General features: G+C 36.8%; 1 protein-coding gene across 2 annotated transcripts in view; it reads right to left on the bottom strand.

The window, feature by feature from the left end:
- RAB3C (RAB3C, member RAS oncogene family) overlaps nt 1–20,515 on the bottom strand; it is a 140,721-nt gene that overhangs the window by 73,242 nt on the left and 46,964 nt on the right. For both annotated transcript variants that reach the window (XR_015705246.1, XM_087759835.1), the window contains exon 3: nt 2,277–2,395. Coding sequence is in view for 1 of the 2 variants with exons in the window: in XM_087759835.1 (XP_087615961.1) it covers nt 2,277–2,395 (119 nt within the window). In the remaining variant the exon portion in view is untranslated. The remainder of the gene's footprint in view (nt 1–2,276; nt 2,396–20,515) is intronic.

Raw genomic sequence — 20,515 nt, 5'->3', positions numbered from 1 at the left:
AAAAATAACAAGCAAATCTATGTCTCATCCTGACAAGTGAGGCATTCTGCCTCTCTGTCATCCCTTTCATCATGCAGATGACTGCTCAGTAGCTCTCAGCACATAATAATGCAATCCCTCCTGTCCACCAAATTTCTATAGTAGCTGCCAACTCTTTGTACAGCTTCTAGATAAAATGACGGAAAAATCATATTTCACAAGCCTACTTAAGAACTCCATAGCTTTTAAATATTTTCTTGTTTTATCTTGCAGGGAGGTTTTTTTTTTTTTAATTAGTATGAAGCCTAGTTACTTTTCACCAGGAGACAAAGGGTGGCAACCATACCAGATCTAGGAGGCTGGAAAACAAACAGGTAGGAAAATTAATAATAAGTACTCATATTTACACTTGCTATAAAGAAACCTTTGTGTTGGAGGAAGCTAGATAATACATGGCATGCCATCTGGTTTGCCCAGAGATGGGGCAATGAGATTTGCAGATTACAGCTGGTCCTAGGCAGCCATTATCACCAAGTTAAAACAGTGCTTGAAGAGAATCAGCCCACAGACAAAGAACAGCAGAGGCAAAGCAAGAAAGTGCTTCAGCTGGCAGGCCCAGTAAGCAGTGGTGCTGGCAGCCACAACTGCACGTTCAGCTGGGAGGCTGGGTGTACTCCTTAATTCCCTGTTTTTGCTAAACTTTCACAGCAGCGTCTATGAATAACACTTTCAGCTACCTCCTGTTAGGTAGCAGATTCTGTCTCATTCTGTTGAACAGAGCAGTACTCACAAATCATAGAATCATGTGTAACAGCAAGCACTCAGCATGATGTCTCCAGCTTGTACAAAATGGGCAGAACATCCCTTTGGTGTAATGAGTCACAGTGAGCAAACGTGTCTTTGAGTATCAAGCAGAGACTCCTCCCAAATACATTCAATTGTCCAAAAGCTAGTTGTCTGGTCTATACGAGTCATATAAGCTTATCGATTCTCTAGTAAATGGAAAGAGATGCTCGTAAGAGCAATTTGGTGTAGGGTCGTACTGATAACAGATGGAGAGGAGAAGGTGGAACATACTCTGGAATTGCCCCTTTCGCCTGGAGGACTGTGAAAAACTACATCACTAGTGTTTACACAGGAAACGTTAGGCAACCCAAGATCCCATTTCTTGTAGAGCAGAATCAAGCTAAGGTTCTCAGTTCTTATTTTCAGAGCGGTGAATGGCCAGGCTGAGCATATACCAACCAGGAAAGACTCCAGGTGTAGAGAGGGAAGGTGCTCCAGTAGAAAGTGGCACTTACTACCACAAAAGTAAGCAGAAGAGTCTGAAAGAGAGGAAGTTTTTTTCTGGGAGAGTCTGAGGCTGGGCAACAACTCCTGTTAGAAACAGGCATCACAGCATCACTGCCTTTTACTTTAAGTGTGAAACATGTTTCTGACCTTGCCTGTCCTGAAAGAAGTACACAGTGCATATAAAATAAATTTTAAAAAAGTCAGAGAAACATACTGAACAAACCACACAAGCTCTGAACAAAATCCTCTCTCAAATACTGTTCTCCTATGGGAACAGCATGCAAGAGAGCACGTGGAACACACATGACAAATGCTATTCATATCACTCAGAGCACTGATAGGAGGCCCTCAGATATCAAAATAACTTGTAAAGGAAGAGATCACTGAGATTAACTCTAGCTTTCCTTTTGGGTCAGCTTTACTTAAAAAAGCCTTAGATTGTTTGGATCCTGACTGACCCATATCTGATTAAAATGACACACTTTTATGGAGACATCTTGACATTCACATAATACAAGGCAATGTAAGTACCAGCCATTTTAGGTTCTGCTATTCTGACGAAGTTTGCTCATCATTTTTACACTTGAGTACAAGACTGACAGCATAATGTATAACCACCTATGGTTAAAAGCAACATGACGAAAAATTAAAATAAAAGACAACCTCTGCAGATGGTATCTCATTTTTTTCCATGAAATATGGAAACACTTTCTGGTATCTTAGCAGTTACTCTTCACACTAGCATGTTGCTGGTTTTAGTAGTATGAATAATGCACATTAACCAAAATCACAGAAAACACAATAGTTACAATGAATTATATGCAACTCATTTCAAAGTATTCATTGTCTTTTCAGAAAAAAAACCCCACCATATATTTGGGTATAGGAATGCTTGGGGACTGTACTTGCAAATAAGTTTTCCAAAATAATTTACACCGTCACAGCAGGTGAGTGATATAAAATATTCTCTGTGCTGTTTAATATGGATTCCAAGTCTTACTTACCAATCCTGCACAGCATTGAAAGATTCTTCATTTGTGATGTCATACATTAAAATGAAGCCCATTGCACCGCGGTAGTAAGCCGTGGTAATTGTTCTGTATCTCTCCTGCCCTGCTGTGTCCTGAAACAATAACAAACAAAATTTTTACATGTTGCAAATGAATTGACAAATGATAATTTTTTTTTTTAATAGAAAGAAAACTCTGACAACAGTTATTGTACAACTCTGCAATCCTACTCATAAAACTAATCAAGGGGGAGAAAACTGAGAATAACAGGAAAAAGGAGAATTCTGCATTGAATCCTAATAGGAGGGGCACATCCATTCTGTCATGAGGTGAGAGTGGAGAAAAGCAGAAAGGCATGGCCCTCTGTCAGGTCATATATCCTGAGTTGTTCACTGATTCATGTCATTCAACCTGAGAGTCGGGTAAGAACCTTGTCTCCTGCTCCTGCCTTTTACCTTCCCAATTTGACAGAGGGGACAGGTAAAATCTCCTGTCCTGGATAAAATGCTGGGACAAAATAGCATCATTAAGATCTTCATTATAAGATCAGGATGGTTCCTGAAGTCTGGAAACATCCTGACCAAAAAGGCAATGTCTAATCTTTCTGGTCTTGCAATTTTAAGCTATCGGTGCTCATGTTAACTTTAGCATCAATACAGACAGATCTGTGCTGACAAAATAAAAGCTGGAGGGCACTGCCTTTAAAATAAGGATGATATCTGACAAAAAAAAAAAAAAGTTTGCTAGAAGTCCCTTAACTGAAACCCGTTTTCTCCCTCATTCTCCATATCTCATTCAATTGCCTTTAAAGTCAGAAATGTGAGTCTTCCTTTCTCCTACTGCTTACTTTACTTATTTCCATTAAAAAATTTTCAGGGCAGGGACTACCTTTTACTACATTTATATGCAATGTCTAGCATAACCACCCATGTCTGTACTAAGATTGTGAGTCAACAGCGACAACTAAAATACAGGAAATGCATAGCTATTTCCTGTTCCAGCATACCTATTTAATATTTTTAAAGCATAAACATTAAAAGCTCATACATAACATTTCAGTGCAATCCTGTAACTGTTTAACAGATCATCTGCATGCATTCAATTTTAACAAACTTTGAAACTTAATTTCATTATTTCAGATTTTTTGAGTGGATAAGAAATAGTTTATTTTACAATACAGACAAATTTATTTAATTTGCCTTCCTACAGAGAGAGAAGAATAACCAGTGATAAACAAGGTTTTATTTGGTATGTTTTCTGAAATGGTTCCTGGGCTAGTAGTACTGCCTTGCAAACAAGAGAAAAATAGATTAAGTGGGTCTTCTTTAAAAATATATCATTCATCTCATAAACTAATAAAGTAAAATAAGGAGTTTCTACATACCTCAGAAACCACTTATAGAATAAGAAACAATCAAGACAGTTACTGAAACCAAACAAGGTCTTAGGTAAAATACATGGATTCTGTTCATTCTGGATTACAGCCGCTACTGCTTTGAAGTAGTTTCAGTGATCCAAGACAGAAATCTAATGTAGAAGGTAGACTCTAACAAGTCTCACAGGAGGTTAGGTTATGTCTTTGCGGGAAAAGACGGAGAGACTTAAACTTCTGCTTATACTCTGAGCTGTCTAAGCCCATACCAACTGTGGTCTGGAGGTTGGATAGCTACATTAACAGAACTGCTCCCAAATTTTCTGGTGGTATTACTGAATTTTAAGGTATTAAGACCCTTGCGCTAAGCCTGTGCATATTCCAATACTCAAAGGTCAGTTCTTTCTCAGTAGGTCATAGTCTGTCAATAAGATGAAAGTATCATTGAAATGTTGAGTAAAATCATTTATTAGCAGAAGAAATATCACCTCTCATTTTTTAAAAACATTTATTTGTATTTCTTTTATGGAATGAGGTTTACTCTCACATGTTTTGCTGGCTTCATTTATTTGATTTGATATTAGAGAAAAGAGCTGGGAGGGACAGGAGGAAAATATGACCTATAGCAAGCACGCAGCCTTTCTGTACAGAAGAGATATGATTTTTCAAACAAGTTTTGTCAGTGTCTTTGTGCTTGTTTGTCAGTCAGAGACGTGTATGGTTGGAAATATGATGGTATGACAAGCAGGAACCCACTGCTACTGAAGCAAATCTTACTTTGCTGCAGGTGATTTCCACTGAAGCCTCTCTGCAGATAAGAGTGAACAGCCCTAGCAATAAAGCCATAAGTCAGTGAAGCTTCCTATCCAAGACGCCAACTATTTTCTGCGCAGTGTTAAAGGTAGCTAGTGGGGGCTGACGCACTCTTGATTACAGAGAATAAAAGATGAGTGTAAAGGAAGACAAATCAAGATAAAAGTTCTGAAATAATTTTACAGAAAGGGAAGTGAAGCTGCAGATGAATATCCAAAAACTGACTAACTTTGGGATAAGAGATGCTCTTCTGGACCTAGGCATTTCATTTGCGTCAGTCTGGGAAGGAAGCAGATACTTGAGGTTGCTCTTGATACAGGCATCTAATATGTGCCTGTAGCCAATGCTATATTAACATGATGATAAAACAGAAGATTTTTCTAAAGCAGTGTTTCAGTATATGGCATAGATGGATAACCATGAAGAAAGTGGAGTTTATTAGTTTCAAACATTGATAATCACATTCTTGTTGGTATTTTCTATTCACTTGTTATAAGGAAGCAACTGAAATTTTAATTCACCTAATGTACAAATCATGCAGTAGAGTGTTTATGATCATGTAAGAAATGAACCCAAATATCAGTAATCAGTGTTGTCAGAACTTTTGTGTTCCACACATTCATAAGCATCTCCTTTGTATTCTGACTAGAATATATTCATAAATGCCCTAAAGACAGCTCCTTTTGTATGACGGTTAAGGAACTCAAATACCATTTGTCAGGAGAAATAGCACATTAGAAACATCAAATACTTTAATATTAAATACTATATTTTATTACAATGATTTAATTTATTTGAAACAGGTAATGCAACAATGTAAGTGGCCTTTCTCACTGTTCATTAGCTTTTATTCTTATGGAATAACTCAGCAGAAAATAACTCATTTCCATATTTCATCAAATTTATATCTGTAAATCACTATGATTTTATCCTCAGGTACTGTTTTGTACTTTTATTTGAAGAAAACCTTTGCCAATTTTGGCATGGCTGCTGGCTGCTGCTATGTTATCTTAGTCTTTTTTGCAAGACCATGGAATTAATCTGATGACCATCATTTTAGGTTTAAATTCTGAAATATAATATCTGTATTTCACACTGACTGATGTTTATTTCTAAGCAAACTAAATAAAATAAGCCTAAGGAAGAATGAAATTTGACCTATCATTGACTAGCATTTTAATCAGGGCGATTCATTTCCATCTCTGATGGGCAGAAAACAAGACACGTAGATCGTCTTGGGGGCCCTTTCATTCCTGTAGGTGATGGCTGGTAAGGACCGACTGTTCGTTAAAGAAGTAGAGTGGAAAAGTAGAAGCGAATGAATGACAGCGAGGGAATGCTTTATAAAAAGTTTCATGCACAGAAGACAAAAAAAAATATTTTACATCTTAGTCAAAACAAAACAAAAAGGGTCTCAGCAGCTGCAGGAAATATTTTCAAATACTATATTCACTTTCATAAATTCTGTTTTTAATAAAATTCCCACAATTCCATTAGCTTCTGGTTAGGTGATCCTATCTCCGTGAATCTTTTTTAATGGGCACCAGATTTTAGATATTAAATCACAGAATGACAAGGTTTAGTGGACATAGTACTTTAGAAATTATCCATTTTCTGAGCATTCAATACAGCATGCTGCCTATGGTCCTGAGTATTTGGAGGATTCTGAGGCTTGCGTGGTTTGGTCTTGTGTGCTCTGGTGTTTCTAGTATGTTTTGGTCTTTCTTTTCATAATTAATTTTAACCTCTAATTGAAATTAGATATTTGAAAACATTTTTATGCTCCAGATCCCGATATGTATAATTTCATATTACAAAAATTCATTGCCTTTTGCCAGAAATTCAATAGCTAAAAGGACTGGTAAAGCTTTTCCATCAGTAAAGATCTTGAATAGGGCAGGTATATCTATAGGCAGTGAAAGAGGAACAGTAGAGGTATAGACTGAGTGCAAAATATCTGTTTCTGGCTCAGGGTGAAGACAGCAATCTGGTCTGTATTTGGTCAACTCTCCTTTATCGTATATGTATCAAATGGTATGGAGATAGATAATTCTAGCTCACCTTGTCTGTTCATTTGAGTTAAACTTAAAGCTGTGCATTTGACAGGACAATAAAGCTTAAAGTGAAGATATGTTAGTTATTTTTACAGTAACCACATGACCCAGGTTTTGTCCTGTGCATCTCCCTTGAAACAACCCTTTAATAATGTTATGGGAAAGTTCCTACAGATTCTCCTTATTATTGTGTAACTGCCATACCTGCCATACCTGCCATACCAACTGCCATTGAAGGCCTTAGTGTCTGGGGAATGCACCAGCTGCTGACAACAACGCTCTCAAAGGAACAGGGAGATAACGTAATAGCCATCTGTGCAAACAGAAACACTTAGGAAAAGCAAGCTAGCTGACTCAAGAAGAACCTGTATTCCTCAAGAAGTTAATTGTTTACGGGGCTGGAAAGGCTCAAAATATGGAACAGAGAAAAGAAGGTTCTGATAGTAATCTTGAAAATAATAACTATTATCTTGAAAATAATAACTATTTAGGCTTGCAAAGTACAGTTAGCTGAATTAACTTAGCAGTGTAAAGTAAGTAAATCCCCCTTACTGTCAAGTCCTGCTAAGCTAGACTTCATCTAGAATGTGCCATACCAGCTTAGACTATACCAATGTTTTTAAGCAATACATTAAATCAGGCCCTTGAATTAATTTGCTGAGTGTGTGCTCTCCTTCCCACCCTCGCCTAGCACTGCACCACTGACAGGAACAATACTTTATGTAAATAACTTCCAAGTGGAGTTGCTCATTATTAATGCAAACAGTTTTGAAGGTGAAAGCAAACAGCATTTGTCTGCAAGGACTTTTAATGAGCCTGTCATGAAGGAATTCAGTCTGCAAAACACAAACTTATTTTGTAGCGCACTTGAGTGACTCTGTGCCTCTGCATTTCTGTCCTATATGGTAAACATACAAATATCTTTTTAGATCCTCTTCCCCACATTATGAGTTTTAGTCATATCACAATACAGCTTGTGTTATGTGCCAAAAATCTGGCAGCAGGAGAGGAGGATTTCTTGGACGGTGTTTATATCTCTGGTGCACATCCACAACATTTGAAGGCAAGGCAAACAGAAAGATAAAATTAGAAATATGAACTGGGTGAATTCTTACTTTGCAGGTCAAAATTTTCTGTTAAGGTAAACAAAATTGGCACAGCAATCAAGAACTGCTGCTCCTTTATGAATTTCATATTTCTTTCCTGCCATTACTTCCCAAGGGTTATTTATATACTCCATCAAAGAGACTCTATATTTCTCTAATTTCTCCTATTGATACATAAAAGGACTCAAGGCAGTAAATGAAAAAAAAATCTAAACTGGCTCTTTTCAGAGCAGCACAAAAGATGTCTCTGATCTTTCCTCAGGGATCTCTGGGGTCCCAGGGAAGAAAGGATAAAAAGAAAAGTATGACAAGCAAAAAAAAAAAAAACAACACCTGTAAGAGAGCTGTTCAGGGAGAGGCAAGGGACAGCCTCTGAAAAAATCCTTTTGAGATGGGGGGCAGACAGGGGTAAACCCACCTGAAGCCTGCTAACCACCCCAGAAGAGCAGCTGTGGGTCTACAGCAGAAGCAACTGGGCAGGGCACAAAGAAAGAGGACAGGGAGAAAAGCTGCTGAAGCAGGAGGAGCTATCTATCCTGGGAGCACTGTTTCTCAACAAACAGCACTTCCAACAGAAAGTGTTAGGCACATAGAAACACAGATACATGAACATTTAGCACCAGGAATGGAAAACACAGTTCAAAACAGTTTCTTTAGCTAATATATGGACAAAAAATGTAACACTGCATATTGCCAACCTAGTCTTTGCTTATGTACCTATCTTCTGTCAGCAGCTCTTCCCAGACTTTTCATAGCTTTGGCTTCCCAGGGATTTTGTCTTTTATATATATACATGTGTATATGTAGGCGTGCCTGTGTGCATGCGTGCATGTGTTTGCAGAAATATATAGATGTATATCAAAAAAACATCTGGAGCACGAAACGCCAGGTACTCAGCTTGCCAGTACACATCTGCTAGATCTGTATGCTAGTCCTTGGAACTCGCCCCAAAATCACAGCTGACAGTTCATTCATCGTACGAGAGGGATGCGGGAGCATGGCAGGGCCAGCTGGATATAGCTGGGGCCAGAGCGGTGGGGAGAGGCATTATTCCAAATGCAGCTAGTAAAAAAGGGCCTGGGAGGGCTGTCCTGGCAGGCAGAAGGTGGGGCAGAGCTTGCACTGCAGAGAGAGTTTGGCTCCTAGAAAGTCCAAGTTGGGACTGTAAAAGTACTTTACTGCCAGATTTGCTTTCTCTCACTCCATCCATGCAGCTGGTGACTGTGCCCGAAATTAATTTCCTTTTAAATTTTCTGGTTTTCTCCTTTCCTGTTTTTAATTCTTTCCCCTTCTGTATTTTTAAGACTTGCATAAAATGTTAATTCGCTGCAGTTCAGCTACCATGCCTTCCTAAAGCACAAAGTTTAAGAAAGCCATGGTATCACTGTCTCCCTTCTAGCCCAGCATAGCTTGACCTCAGCTGCCATCGGTTCTGGACACAAGTTTTGAACCCCACTGCCATTTCAGTGCATGCCTCCTTCTTTCCCTGCCACGAGCTGCAGCTTTCCCCTTGCCCTGTCTTCACTTTGGTTGTGGCCTGTCCTGCTCTCTTGGAGGTGAGGATCAATTCCTCTTGTACTTCTTCCCCATCTCTGGACATACTTTATAAAGCATCTGTCAGATCAGTAGGACTTGGCATTCTCTTCAAACGGAAAACAGATTAATTAAAGTTACACTTTATATTTTAACCTAGCTTCATGTTGGGTCTTAAGAAGAATTTCTCTTTCTGGAAAGGCTCAGGTTTTTCTTTCCAGATCTTTTTTTTCTTTTCTTTTATGAAAAGTGTTACAGAATCAAACATTAAGTACAGCTGCCAAAAATGTATAGTGGAAATCATAAATTTACAAAATCTAATTTGCACTTCATATAATAATGCAAGTATTTTTTAATGAGTAAAATTAAAAGGCAAATTAATATTGGAGCCCTGCTTGTAACTACAGCTAGGGAAAAATAAGCTGAATAACTTTCTATTTGTATTATTTTTAAATACTTGTAAGTCAGATTATAAAAATTTCCTCGTATTTTTCAGAAAAAGAATGAAGCAACAGAGAGCCACTCTGAAAAAATAGTTATATACAAAAACCCCCAGCAAAGCTGTGATAAGGATCTTTGGTCTACAGGCAGCTATTACCATATTGGAAGCAGCACTAGAAAAACATGCGATATTCTTGGTTTTGTCATATTTTGTTTTTAAAGCTCCTGCTCCCAGAGTCCTGTGATTGTACAAGAACAGCAACTTTTTTATTTCTTTTTTTTTTAATCTTTGTAGTCAGAGATGTGTCCCAGTGCATAATGAAAAAACAAGAGGCATTAATATGGACTGAAATTACTGTATTAAGAATAAAACTTTTACTAAAACCAAAATAATTTTGGAATGCTGACAACTGGCACTGAATTCTGGCAGATCTCGAGAGGATTAGAACAACCTGCTTTTGAGTGAAAGGGACACAAAGAAATGTTAGATCTATAATAACATTACAAGGAATGGTAATCTTAGAAACCTGCCACTCAAATACACTATGGACAATCTTCAGACTTGACAGAAAGTCTCCTTAAGCTCCAGGAGTGTACTTGGTAATTTAAACACTAAACAAACAGTGGTTGTCATACTCACAGTGGGATGAGGATAGGATGCAAAAGTCAATCCTAACGCTGTAAGACTTACCCTATTAGGAAAATAAGAAGCAGAGCTGTTTCATCCACACATGAAGAAGGCACTAAACAGTCCTTCAGTCCTTGTCTCACTTGGCTTTGGTGACTGCTAAAGGTATTTGCAACTTGCCAGTGTTTCAAACTGGCTCTTCTATCTGTAAAGCACTTGGTAGCCTAAAAAGAGGTGTGTTCTTGCCCTATGATAAATGTGGGGATAAATGTCTTTTTTGGTTTGTTGGGTTTCTTTGGGGAGGATGGGGTGTTGGGTTTTTTTGTTTTGTTTTGTTTTATTTTGTGTTTGGTTTTGGTCGGGGTTTTTTACAGCTGTACTAAAGCTTTGACATCTTTGTCTGATCTTCCACCATTGTTTAAGGGCATTTGCCTTTCATTTAGCAGAGATAGATAGGAAAAAAACACTGAGCTATAACATAAGTTCAGAGACTTAGAGTCAATCTAACTATTATCACATAAACAGAGAACAAGTTCGAGGTATATTGGAACGCGAGAGTATCTTCCTCTTCCTATTGCTGTACATTGAAAATATACTTATAAATATTTTGGATTATCTACTTCTTATTCATAAAATAATAAGCTCTCAGCTTTCTCTCTCTCTTTCATTCTGTCCTATTCTGCATCTTGAAGACAGCTCTCTCTATTAATATTCACTACTTATATTTAATTAACTTGCCCTTGTTATTCAGGATGAGGTGGGATCCATGGATAGAGAAAAGTTTGACCAGCCATTTTGATAATAGCTACATGTTAGTGGCTCATTGCACTGAACAAATTTGCATAATAGTGTCATCATGTTACAATATTATGCAAATCCTTGTCCACTGGTTAGCTAACAGTACCTCTTAGCTATTGAGAGCTATGAATACAATTCTTTCCTCATGACAACACCGAGCTTAGCACATTTTTGTTCTGGGCCTTTTTTAGAAGCACAGTTTTGTAACTCTCCAACTCTAAGAGAAAAATGAATTAGTGGTAAAAAGGACCTTTTAAAACCATTAACTAAGCACTCTTGCCAGAAACTCTCCACCTCTGCTTTTCCTTGTGATAACCCCTGTGCTTAAATCTGCAGTGAAGTTTCTCTTATTTGGAACAAATTACAGGAACGTTCCTATTAAATATTAATAACCTTCCAAACCTTCCCAGGAGTAAAAGAATGCATTTCTGTGCAGAATATTGAGTTTACAAAACACTTTAAAGGCTCGTTAGAATTACTATCAACTTACGTGTTTTACATAAAAATGTTTTAAATCCCAACTACCTAGAAAAAGGAAAAGACAAATCTGCAACACGGAACAAGCCACATTTTACCTATTTTAAACACAAAACTATAAATGCAATATTTCTGGAAGAATTCAGACATGGCTGAAGTTCGATCCCATTCAGAACTTCCATGAGGGCTGGTAAAAGGCACAGCTTAGCGCTCTAGAAAACCTGCAGAACAAAAGTACTGGACTACAGTGTGGTCTGTGCTACAACAGTTTCCTCCTGCCTTGGCAACATAATGCTGCTTTGGAGCTGTCTGGAAGATTCCTTGTGCAGTGATCTGTAGGTAACTTTTGTATACTCTTTCTATGACTGTGGTAGACATTGTCTTCTGGGGCAGACATCAAAGATACCTAAAGAAATTCCGGTAGCTCTTTGTATACCATACTTTTTTATGGCAGGTATTTTAAGATTCTAAGGCTCAGCTGAAAAAGCACCTGGTGCTTTCTGGAGAACTCCTCCAGTGATGTATCGAAGGTGCAGAATGCCACCATCTTTTCTCCACTAGCAAGGCAGCCCTTCACACCTTTCAGGGAGCTGTTCCCTCCCCTGACACAGAAATATTGAGAGCTGTGTTTGCAGGACAGTGTCCATCAAACTCTCCTTTCTTCCGCTTTTAACCCCTTTGCCCTCCAAAAGTGTGTCATCACCAAACACTCACTTAATATGTGACTGTGGGTGAGATCTTTGAATTCCCCATCATCTTAGCTTTTTCTTTTTCTTGGGTCTGATTGTAGCAATTAGTAATTTAGGTTTGCAATGATGGGTATTATACGGTGTCGTCAGCTGGCCAGAATCATTAAAGAACATCATGTTCCAGGTCAGTTCTTCTGTCATCTTCAACACATTCAGATGAACCTGTACAAAATGTTTCTGTGTTAAAGGGAAAGACTGAGAAAGGACAGGTGGCACAGAACAGATTATTCCAGCCATCAGGTGCTGGAAGGGGTTTTTTTACAGCATGGGAGTCCACCACTGCATCCAGATAGCTTTTGACACAAAGGTGATTCATGAAAGACCAAGAATCTGTCTCCAAGACTTTTAGACTTTGAATGAATTCTCTAGTTCTTTCAAAGCCGATAATTAATTAACAACTCTTACAAGACCCTAGAAAATCTGTTTTTCTGGCTTTTAATCATTTTAGTTTCCTCATGGAAAAATTAAGAGGACACACCCTATATAACGAAAAGATACCTTTGCCATCCATATGCTGCTAGATTTATCTACACCTAGATAAGATTTGTCTATTAATTTGGGGAATATTTAAATTGTATTGAAGTCACCAAGAAAAAAAAGTCTCATCAAAACAAGATGTAATTCTTAGATATAATGTATCTTAGATGTAATTCTTAGATATACTTAGTGATAGCACTGCTAGAATCTCTTCACAAAGGAAAGAACGGTTAAAGATGCCAAATAGAAACAACAATATAATCTACTATATGATTTGGGGTAAATTTTTGTCTGGTAAATATATTATTTAAACTAAAGGCCTCTGTGTTCTCTTGCTTGTCAGTAAATACCTATGCACTATGGCTGCACATCAAAAGGTTATACCTAGGACACTTCTCTAATGTCCTGGTATTTGATGAGAGAAATGTAATTTAAGAAAGCACAGGTTATTCTGACAAGGAAATATTTATTTACCCTGAAAACATTTTAGCAGCTGACACAGTTTAATGCACATCAACCAGTCATGACCTTTATGTTGTTCTAGTTTAAGACTGTAAATTATTAAAGAGAGACTTGTAAAAAGAAGTTAAATATGTCAGGTGTAATTAATGTATGAATCTTACATTATTTCAAGTACAGTGCCCTTATCCTTGCATTCTCTTCTTAGGGAGTTCTGGCATAAAGTGGCATAATTAAATTAGATTTCAGCTGAATTGCTGTTTAATTTGGCCCCTGGTCTCTCTTCTTTAGCTCAGACTGGTTGACAGCTATGTGTTTAGCATATGTATAATCATATTTAGCAATTCTAATGACTTCTTTGTAATTTTAAACTCAAACTTTTGAGAGAAACACAGTCTCACCAAAAAGCATAATGGCTAGACCTATTAGAATAGATTAGACTAGACTGGAATGGAATGGAATGGAATGGAATGGAATGGAACGGAATGGAACGGAATGGAACGGAATGGAATGGAATAGAACAGAACAGAACAGAACAGAACAGAATAGAATAGTTTTCAGTTGGAAGGGACCTACAACGATCATCTAGTCCAACTGCCTGACCAATTCAGGGCTGACCAAAAGTTAAAGCATGCTGTTAAGGGCATTGTCCAAATGCCTCTCAAACACTGACAGGCTTGGGGCATCGACCACCTCTCTAGGAGGCCTGTTCCAGTGCTTGACCTCCCTCTCAGTAAAGAAATGCTTCCTCATGTCCAGTCTAAACCTCTCCTGGCGCAGCTTTGAACCGTTCCCAAACGTCCTATCGCTGGATACAAGGGAGAAGAACTGTGCACCTCCCTCTCTGCTTCCCTTTCTCAGGAAGCTGTAGGGAGCAATGGGGTCACCCCTCAGGCTCCTTCTCACCAAACTAGACAAGCCCGAAGTCCTTAGCCACTCCTTATAAGACATGCCTTCCAGCATTTTCCAGTTTTGTTGCCCTCCTCTGGATGCATTCAAGTACCTTAGCAACCTTTTAAGATTAATATATTCATTCAATAATAATAATAATAATAATAATAATAATAATAATAATAATAATAACAACAACAACAACAACAACAACAACAACAACAACAACAACAACAACAACAACAAATATAAATACAGTATAAATATAATATTAATATTTCTTGCTTTATTTGAGTAACGAGAAATTCAGTCTTTTTACATATGGCAGCTATTTTGGAGTCCTGGCCACTGTGCAATAGACTGTGGTACAGTAGCTGATATCAGCACCACCCTTACAGGTTCATATAGGAAGCAGAACAAAAACCCACATTATCTCATTCTATTATTCTCAGAAATGGTCACATTTTATTCCCTTAGTTTTTTGTCCACAGAAATCCTGAAATAATTAGCAAGTTTTATTTAAAAGATAAGTTTCCAGTATCATTTTAAGCAGAACACTGAACACCCCCCCTGACAATCTGTAAGCAGAGACATTTCATGTTACAGCACTAGAGGAAATGAGGTGATGTTACTGCCTAGATCACTGCAAAGTTATTTTATGAGTTTGGACATTTATTTTTCTTTTTTTAAAGTATTATAACATCGCACTTCTATAAAAAATGCTATATAAGTTTTCCTTACATAAGGATTTGGCCCTAGGTGTAAACACCTCTCACAAAAGTCTTCAAAAAGAGTGGCCATTAAGTTGGATCCTGATTTTATCAAAGTGCAAGCATATAAAGCTACTAAATATATTTAGGGGGATTTACTGGATGTGCTGTGTTTTTAAATGTCTAAACAATTTCCATACTTAGGCTTTAAGTATTTGGGCGTTTACTTTCTAACCTCCTGAAGACAACACAACTTCAGCACACTTGTCACCTGCCAGGTAGGCTGCAACAGACTTCCCTGTGCAAACTATAACCTTTGTGAGAAAAACATAGGCATGTAGGTAGGTGTGAGTATGCAAATTCACATGCCTGGACAAAATAGAAGACAGGTAGCATTTAAAGTCTATTTATGTAGGAATACACTTACCTGTTCTTCAGCCATTTTTCTTAAGCATCCAATACTGGCAACCAACATAGAGAAAGTACAGGACTAACTGGATCTTTGGTCTGATGCAATATAGTCATTCTAACATTCAAGAAGGCTCAGAACTAGTATTTAGTGTCAGGTGTTACCAAAATCTTGCTAGAAAATCTGATTTTTTTTTTCTACAAAGAGGCATGAGCAACAGTGGTTTCAACAAGAGTTCAAAGAAAGATATATTTATTCAAAAGTTTCTTCAATAAATGGAGCAATAAGTGAAGCAAAGAACAGGTATCAAAAGAAAAAGGATGATATTAACTAGGAAATTTTCCTCCTATATTTGTATTTCAAAAAGCATCAGGCAAACAAAGCAGCAGCAAGATTTCTTGAAGGAATAGGCTTTGAAGTTCTACAAGTGTCTACGGAACTTAGCAAGAGAATCTAGAACGAGTTCTTAACAAAAAAGTATATGATAAACTTTATAAATGCATAGGTAGGCTGATGCACTTTAAGAAAAGGAAATGTCCAGAAGTCCCCATGCAGAGAAGTAACTTCTGAAAGGAATTGAAGCTTTCAGGTGCTTTGCTGGATGAGGACTAGAACAGTAATCACATTCTGGGATCAAATCTTAGATGAACAAACATTACGTCTTGGATTTTTAAGAAAATCCAAGAAAATTTTTTAGACTTAGTTAAAGAAAAAGAGGTGAGGGTCAACATCATTTGTAAAACTAATACTTTGTGTTTAGAAATTCAGAAAAAGAATGTGAAACTGCTGATGCTTTGTCATTTACAAGTGATGACCATTTTTACCTGTTACATATGAATAGCAGTTTGCTGACTACTCACAGACAGTAAATAATATAACCCTATAGAAAAAAAAATCAAATAAAATTTTTATTCACTAAAAATACTAATGATTTTAGTGCTAAATTAACTGAAGAAATAATACTGCCACTTTGGATTTTTGATGTAATGTTATTTCACTGGAAAATGCTGAATTATCCAAATGAACTTTTGCTGAAGATTATGTTTGTGTGAAAGTTTTCATTACAGCAGGTAATTGGATCAAATCCAATCCATCAAGGAATTACTGGCTAAAGCCATAAAATAAGTCCCACCAGAAACAGGTACTAGGTCATAGGTTGTAGAAATCCATAGAGTAACAGAATCATAAAAGCGTTGGCTGAAAGAGACTGTTCGATATGGTAGGCCTGACTATCCCAGGCTGTCTTCTAGTTCACATTTACAGTTAAAGAAAAAAGCCTTCTTGTTTCTGTAGCTGTAATAGTTACATCATATCCATGCTTATTTTTCTTTTAATTAACTACATATAAGTTTAAAGACAGAAAATCTAGATCATATAATTAGTAACTTAATTAACCTTTTAGGAAGATCCAAAACCATTTATGCTGGTCAAGTAAAGGGGGACAATTCTATCAGTCCTGAAACTGCAATGTCATCACAAGAGGTCAAACCAACTACCAAAGAAAAACAGAATGAGAAGATTTTGACCTGTTAAAGTAGAAGGCCTGATTGAAATGCACCTTTCTTTCCAAAAACATTCTACAATTCTTATATGTATTACCAGGCAGAATGATTGCCACAGGTTATTTGAAAAGTTTTGAATGCAAATATTTCAATAAAATAAAACATGCTGTTATAAATAATTTCTAAAGGTAGGATTAAGATCACATATGAGGTACTATAATTAGTGCTATTCTTCAGCTTTGATTTTCAAACTACAGGTATTTTTGCAGTAATCAGAGTTATTCTGTCTTAATGCATCATAAAGGAATAGGAAATTATAGTCTAATGGAAGCAGAAAAATAACCAGCTGTGAAATCTGTAGCAAGTATAATTATAATCAGAGCTACATTAAAGCACTAGCTACTACAAAATCAGACACTCGGCTTATACACAGTCAGAGAACAGCCTAAAAACAAATTGAGTGTAAATAACTTTCAAAGGGCTTCACTGCCTACAGTGCAGCACTGACTACATTGAAGCGGTAGATGTTTGATGACAACAATTCTGCTTTAATTTATACACTGTGCTATTTCTTCTCTAATTTAAAAATTCAGTAAAACTATGATGCAGCTTCCTGGAAGCCACTGTATCCTACTACAGCTCTATCCCATTCCTTCCCAGTCTTCTAACTGTCACATAATAGTGGTTTTATAGCAGTAGTAGGGTTCATGAATTTGTAAACAATATAGTCACACAGGTGCATGTTTCTGTGTATATACACAAATTTATATATATATATATATATATATATGTATATAATATGACCATATGTATATAACATAAATAAAACATATGTATTCCACTATTCCTATTGTGATATAAAGATTTTTTTGTAAACTTGCCCTCAGTATTATGTCTTTATGTCAGGTATGAAGAAAGCAAATTTTTCACATTGCAAATTTGTGCCTACAGTCCCAGAATTCTGACTGACCTCATCAAAGCATGAAGAGAAGAAAATATACCTATTCATAATTGTTCCCATATACATTTACATTTCATTAATTATAAACAAAGAGGAGAGTTACCTTACAGAAGAGTTAAACTCAGGAATATGAATCAGAAATGCAAGCATAGTAAGACATTGTAATTGTTTCAGATTCATGTATTATTTACCAAAGAAAATAAAATATAAAGCTAAATATAAATGATAGCCAATCAAATGAATCATTTTCAATTACAGATTAGACTAAATTAATTTCAAAAGCCAAGTTAAGAAATCTGTTGATAGAGCAGCTGTTAAGTACACAGCAAAGTTAACATTCAGGTTCCTTAACCATGCCTCTCCAGGCTTCTTTCAGTGCAGAAGACATCTTTTTGTGTGGACATGTATTTTTTCTGCGTGCGATCTCTGCCTTTGGCTGCTGCAACCTGAATAGAAACCCCAGTAATCTTTTCACTGAATATAACACTGACCAGCATATTAACTGGAAAATGCATTATTAGACACTCAACCATGTGTTCTTTGATCCTAGATAAAAATTGAAGATTATTTCTACCCTGATTTGATTAAATTGTGGGACATGTTCTCTCATTGTGCAGACATAACTGAATTATCATCCATCAGCTGACAAAATGCTGCTGTGACTGACAAGACAGACTGACAGCCAAAGAGGAGACTTGAATGAAGAAAGATCAAAGTGAGAATTGACCCCAGAAAGGAGTTCTTCTCTGGTATACTTTCTAATATATTGGGGGCTGGGGAGGGGAATAAAAAAAACCCAACCTAAATTCTGGTCATTTCACATGTAAGCATGCTTAAAGACTGATGCTTCAAGGAAGTAAGAAAGAGGAGGATAATTTGCCAGAGTTGTTTATTAGTCAGTTCCACATAGGGTCCCAGGGGTTCGTGTTTCAGCCCACAGCACATAGCTCAAACAGAAGCTATTGATTTTGCTAAATCTAACGGATGGTAATGGGGAGGGGAGGGAGGGGAAATAGCCCTTTCCAAACATCTGCCATCATAAAGAACAATTTTAGAAGATGACAGAACTCACTACTTAAACCTGGAAATTACATTCAGTTCTAGGAGCATTGAAATGTGCTTTGGGTTTCAAAGTCACCATTACTGATGAGCAGAGGCAACAAATGAATGTAGGGAACATATGATTTTTCTCCCATTTTTTCCCTTTTAATCTTCAGTATGATGAAAATGTGATCCGTATGACAAACAATTTTGGCTAAGATGAATGTACTACAATCCTTTGTTTTGTACTACATTTTCTTTGATGCCAAGTGCCATCAAAGTTACTGGATGCTGCAGGAAGTTACATGTTCTCCAAACTTATGAAAATAAGACTTCTCTTCTGTACCCGTACAGGAGTTTCCGAGTACTTCAGGTAGCCAGCCTTCAAAACTGTGAATGAGGACAGCTCCATAGGACAGCATTAGGTGTTCAAGAAGGCTGAGGATGTAACTGACACTAAAAAAATAGCAATGATTAATAGGATTTGAAATCTAAAAGGAAGGAGGCCCAATTCTGTCCTTAGTTACACCAAAAAATTAAACAAGCACATATAGCTCAATGAAATCCAGACTGATGCAAACCAAAGTAAAGATCTAACTTCCCAAATGACAGAATTAAAATTTTGGGTAATTTATTCCTACATTGGACATTGGTTTCACCATAACATTTACCTTTTTGTATAATGCAGTGTTGTATTTATGTGTTTCTGTTTTAATTATATTAACCTCCAAGTACTTCCTGAAAAAAAAATTATGTGGGTTATTTTTGTTTAATTAAGATGCTATTTCAGGGTTAGACCTTTCCCAAGGCAGATATACCAGGAGCAAACCCAATACAAGTATTTACAGAAAAATTACACAAACTGTTGACTCATCACCAGATACTATATAGTAAAAGTTCAAGTGGTTCCAGCGTGGATGTTTCATAATAAAGTATGACATGTACTTGACAATGTAATATAGAGAAATAGTACATTCAATCAATAACTAGTTAATACTTTTAAATGACAAATTTAAGCAAAATACTCTCAATTTAGTCACTTCATATATCCAAGCATGATCTTAATCTCACAGCACTATTTAACAGAACTTGGAGCAAAATTACTAACCACAAAAATTATTCTCTGGTCTAAAATCTTTTATTAGACTTACCATATGCTTATCTAAAATAGAAAAACTGGAATGTCAGATACACCCTTTAATTTTTCAGAACATGTGAATTAACAAGTCTTTGGAAGGACTGCTGAAAATAAACTGTTATCCATTCCAATAATGTTTAGCAGAAAAGTGTATAGCGCTATATATATATATATATATATACACACACACACATAAAGTATCTAAGTCCCTTCTTTAAAAAAAGAAAGCATACATGTTCAAACATAAAATTGTCAATTTCATTTTTAGATAGGATAATGTAGGCTAAATCTTACCAAAAAGGGGGTAGGGCAGGAATACAGTGTCTAAGGTAGGTGGTATACTTTCAACCTGTGAGGTCCAAACAAACATCTAACTTCTCCTTCGACCATCACCCCAGGATCCACGTAGCATGATTAGGGCTAGTAAAGTTTGAACTGACTGAAGTATGGCATGAGGCATGGGCAAGGGTATGGGTCATAAGGCACCAGTGACAATGAATGAAACATGGGTCCTGACTGGTGACCTAAGATCATTCATATTCCATGATGGTGGCTCAATTAAAAACTCACTTCATTTAGGAAGTTCAGAATTGTTTGGAGATTTGTTTGTCTGTATTTCAATTCAGTAAATAGTAAAACAGCATGCTGAAGACTAAAGCAAGAAATATCTCTGC

The sequence above is a fragment of the Nipponia nippon genome, unplaced genomic scaffold (genome assembly GCF_047370975.1).
Source record: "Nipponia nippon isolate SJK-2023a ecotype South Korea unplaced genomic scaffold, ASM4737097v1 scaffold_20, whole genome shotgun sequence".
Taxonomy (NCBI): Eukaryota; Metazoa; Chordata; class Aves; order Pelecaniformes; family Threskiornithidae; genus Nipponia; species Nipponia nippon.
This window is presented reverse-complemented; position numbering and strand designations above follow the sequence as displayed.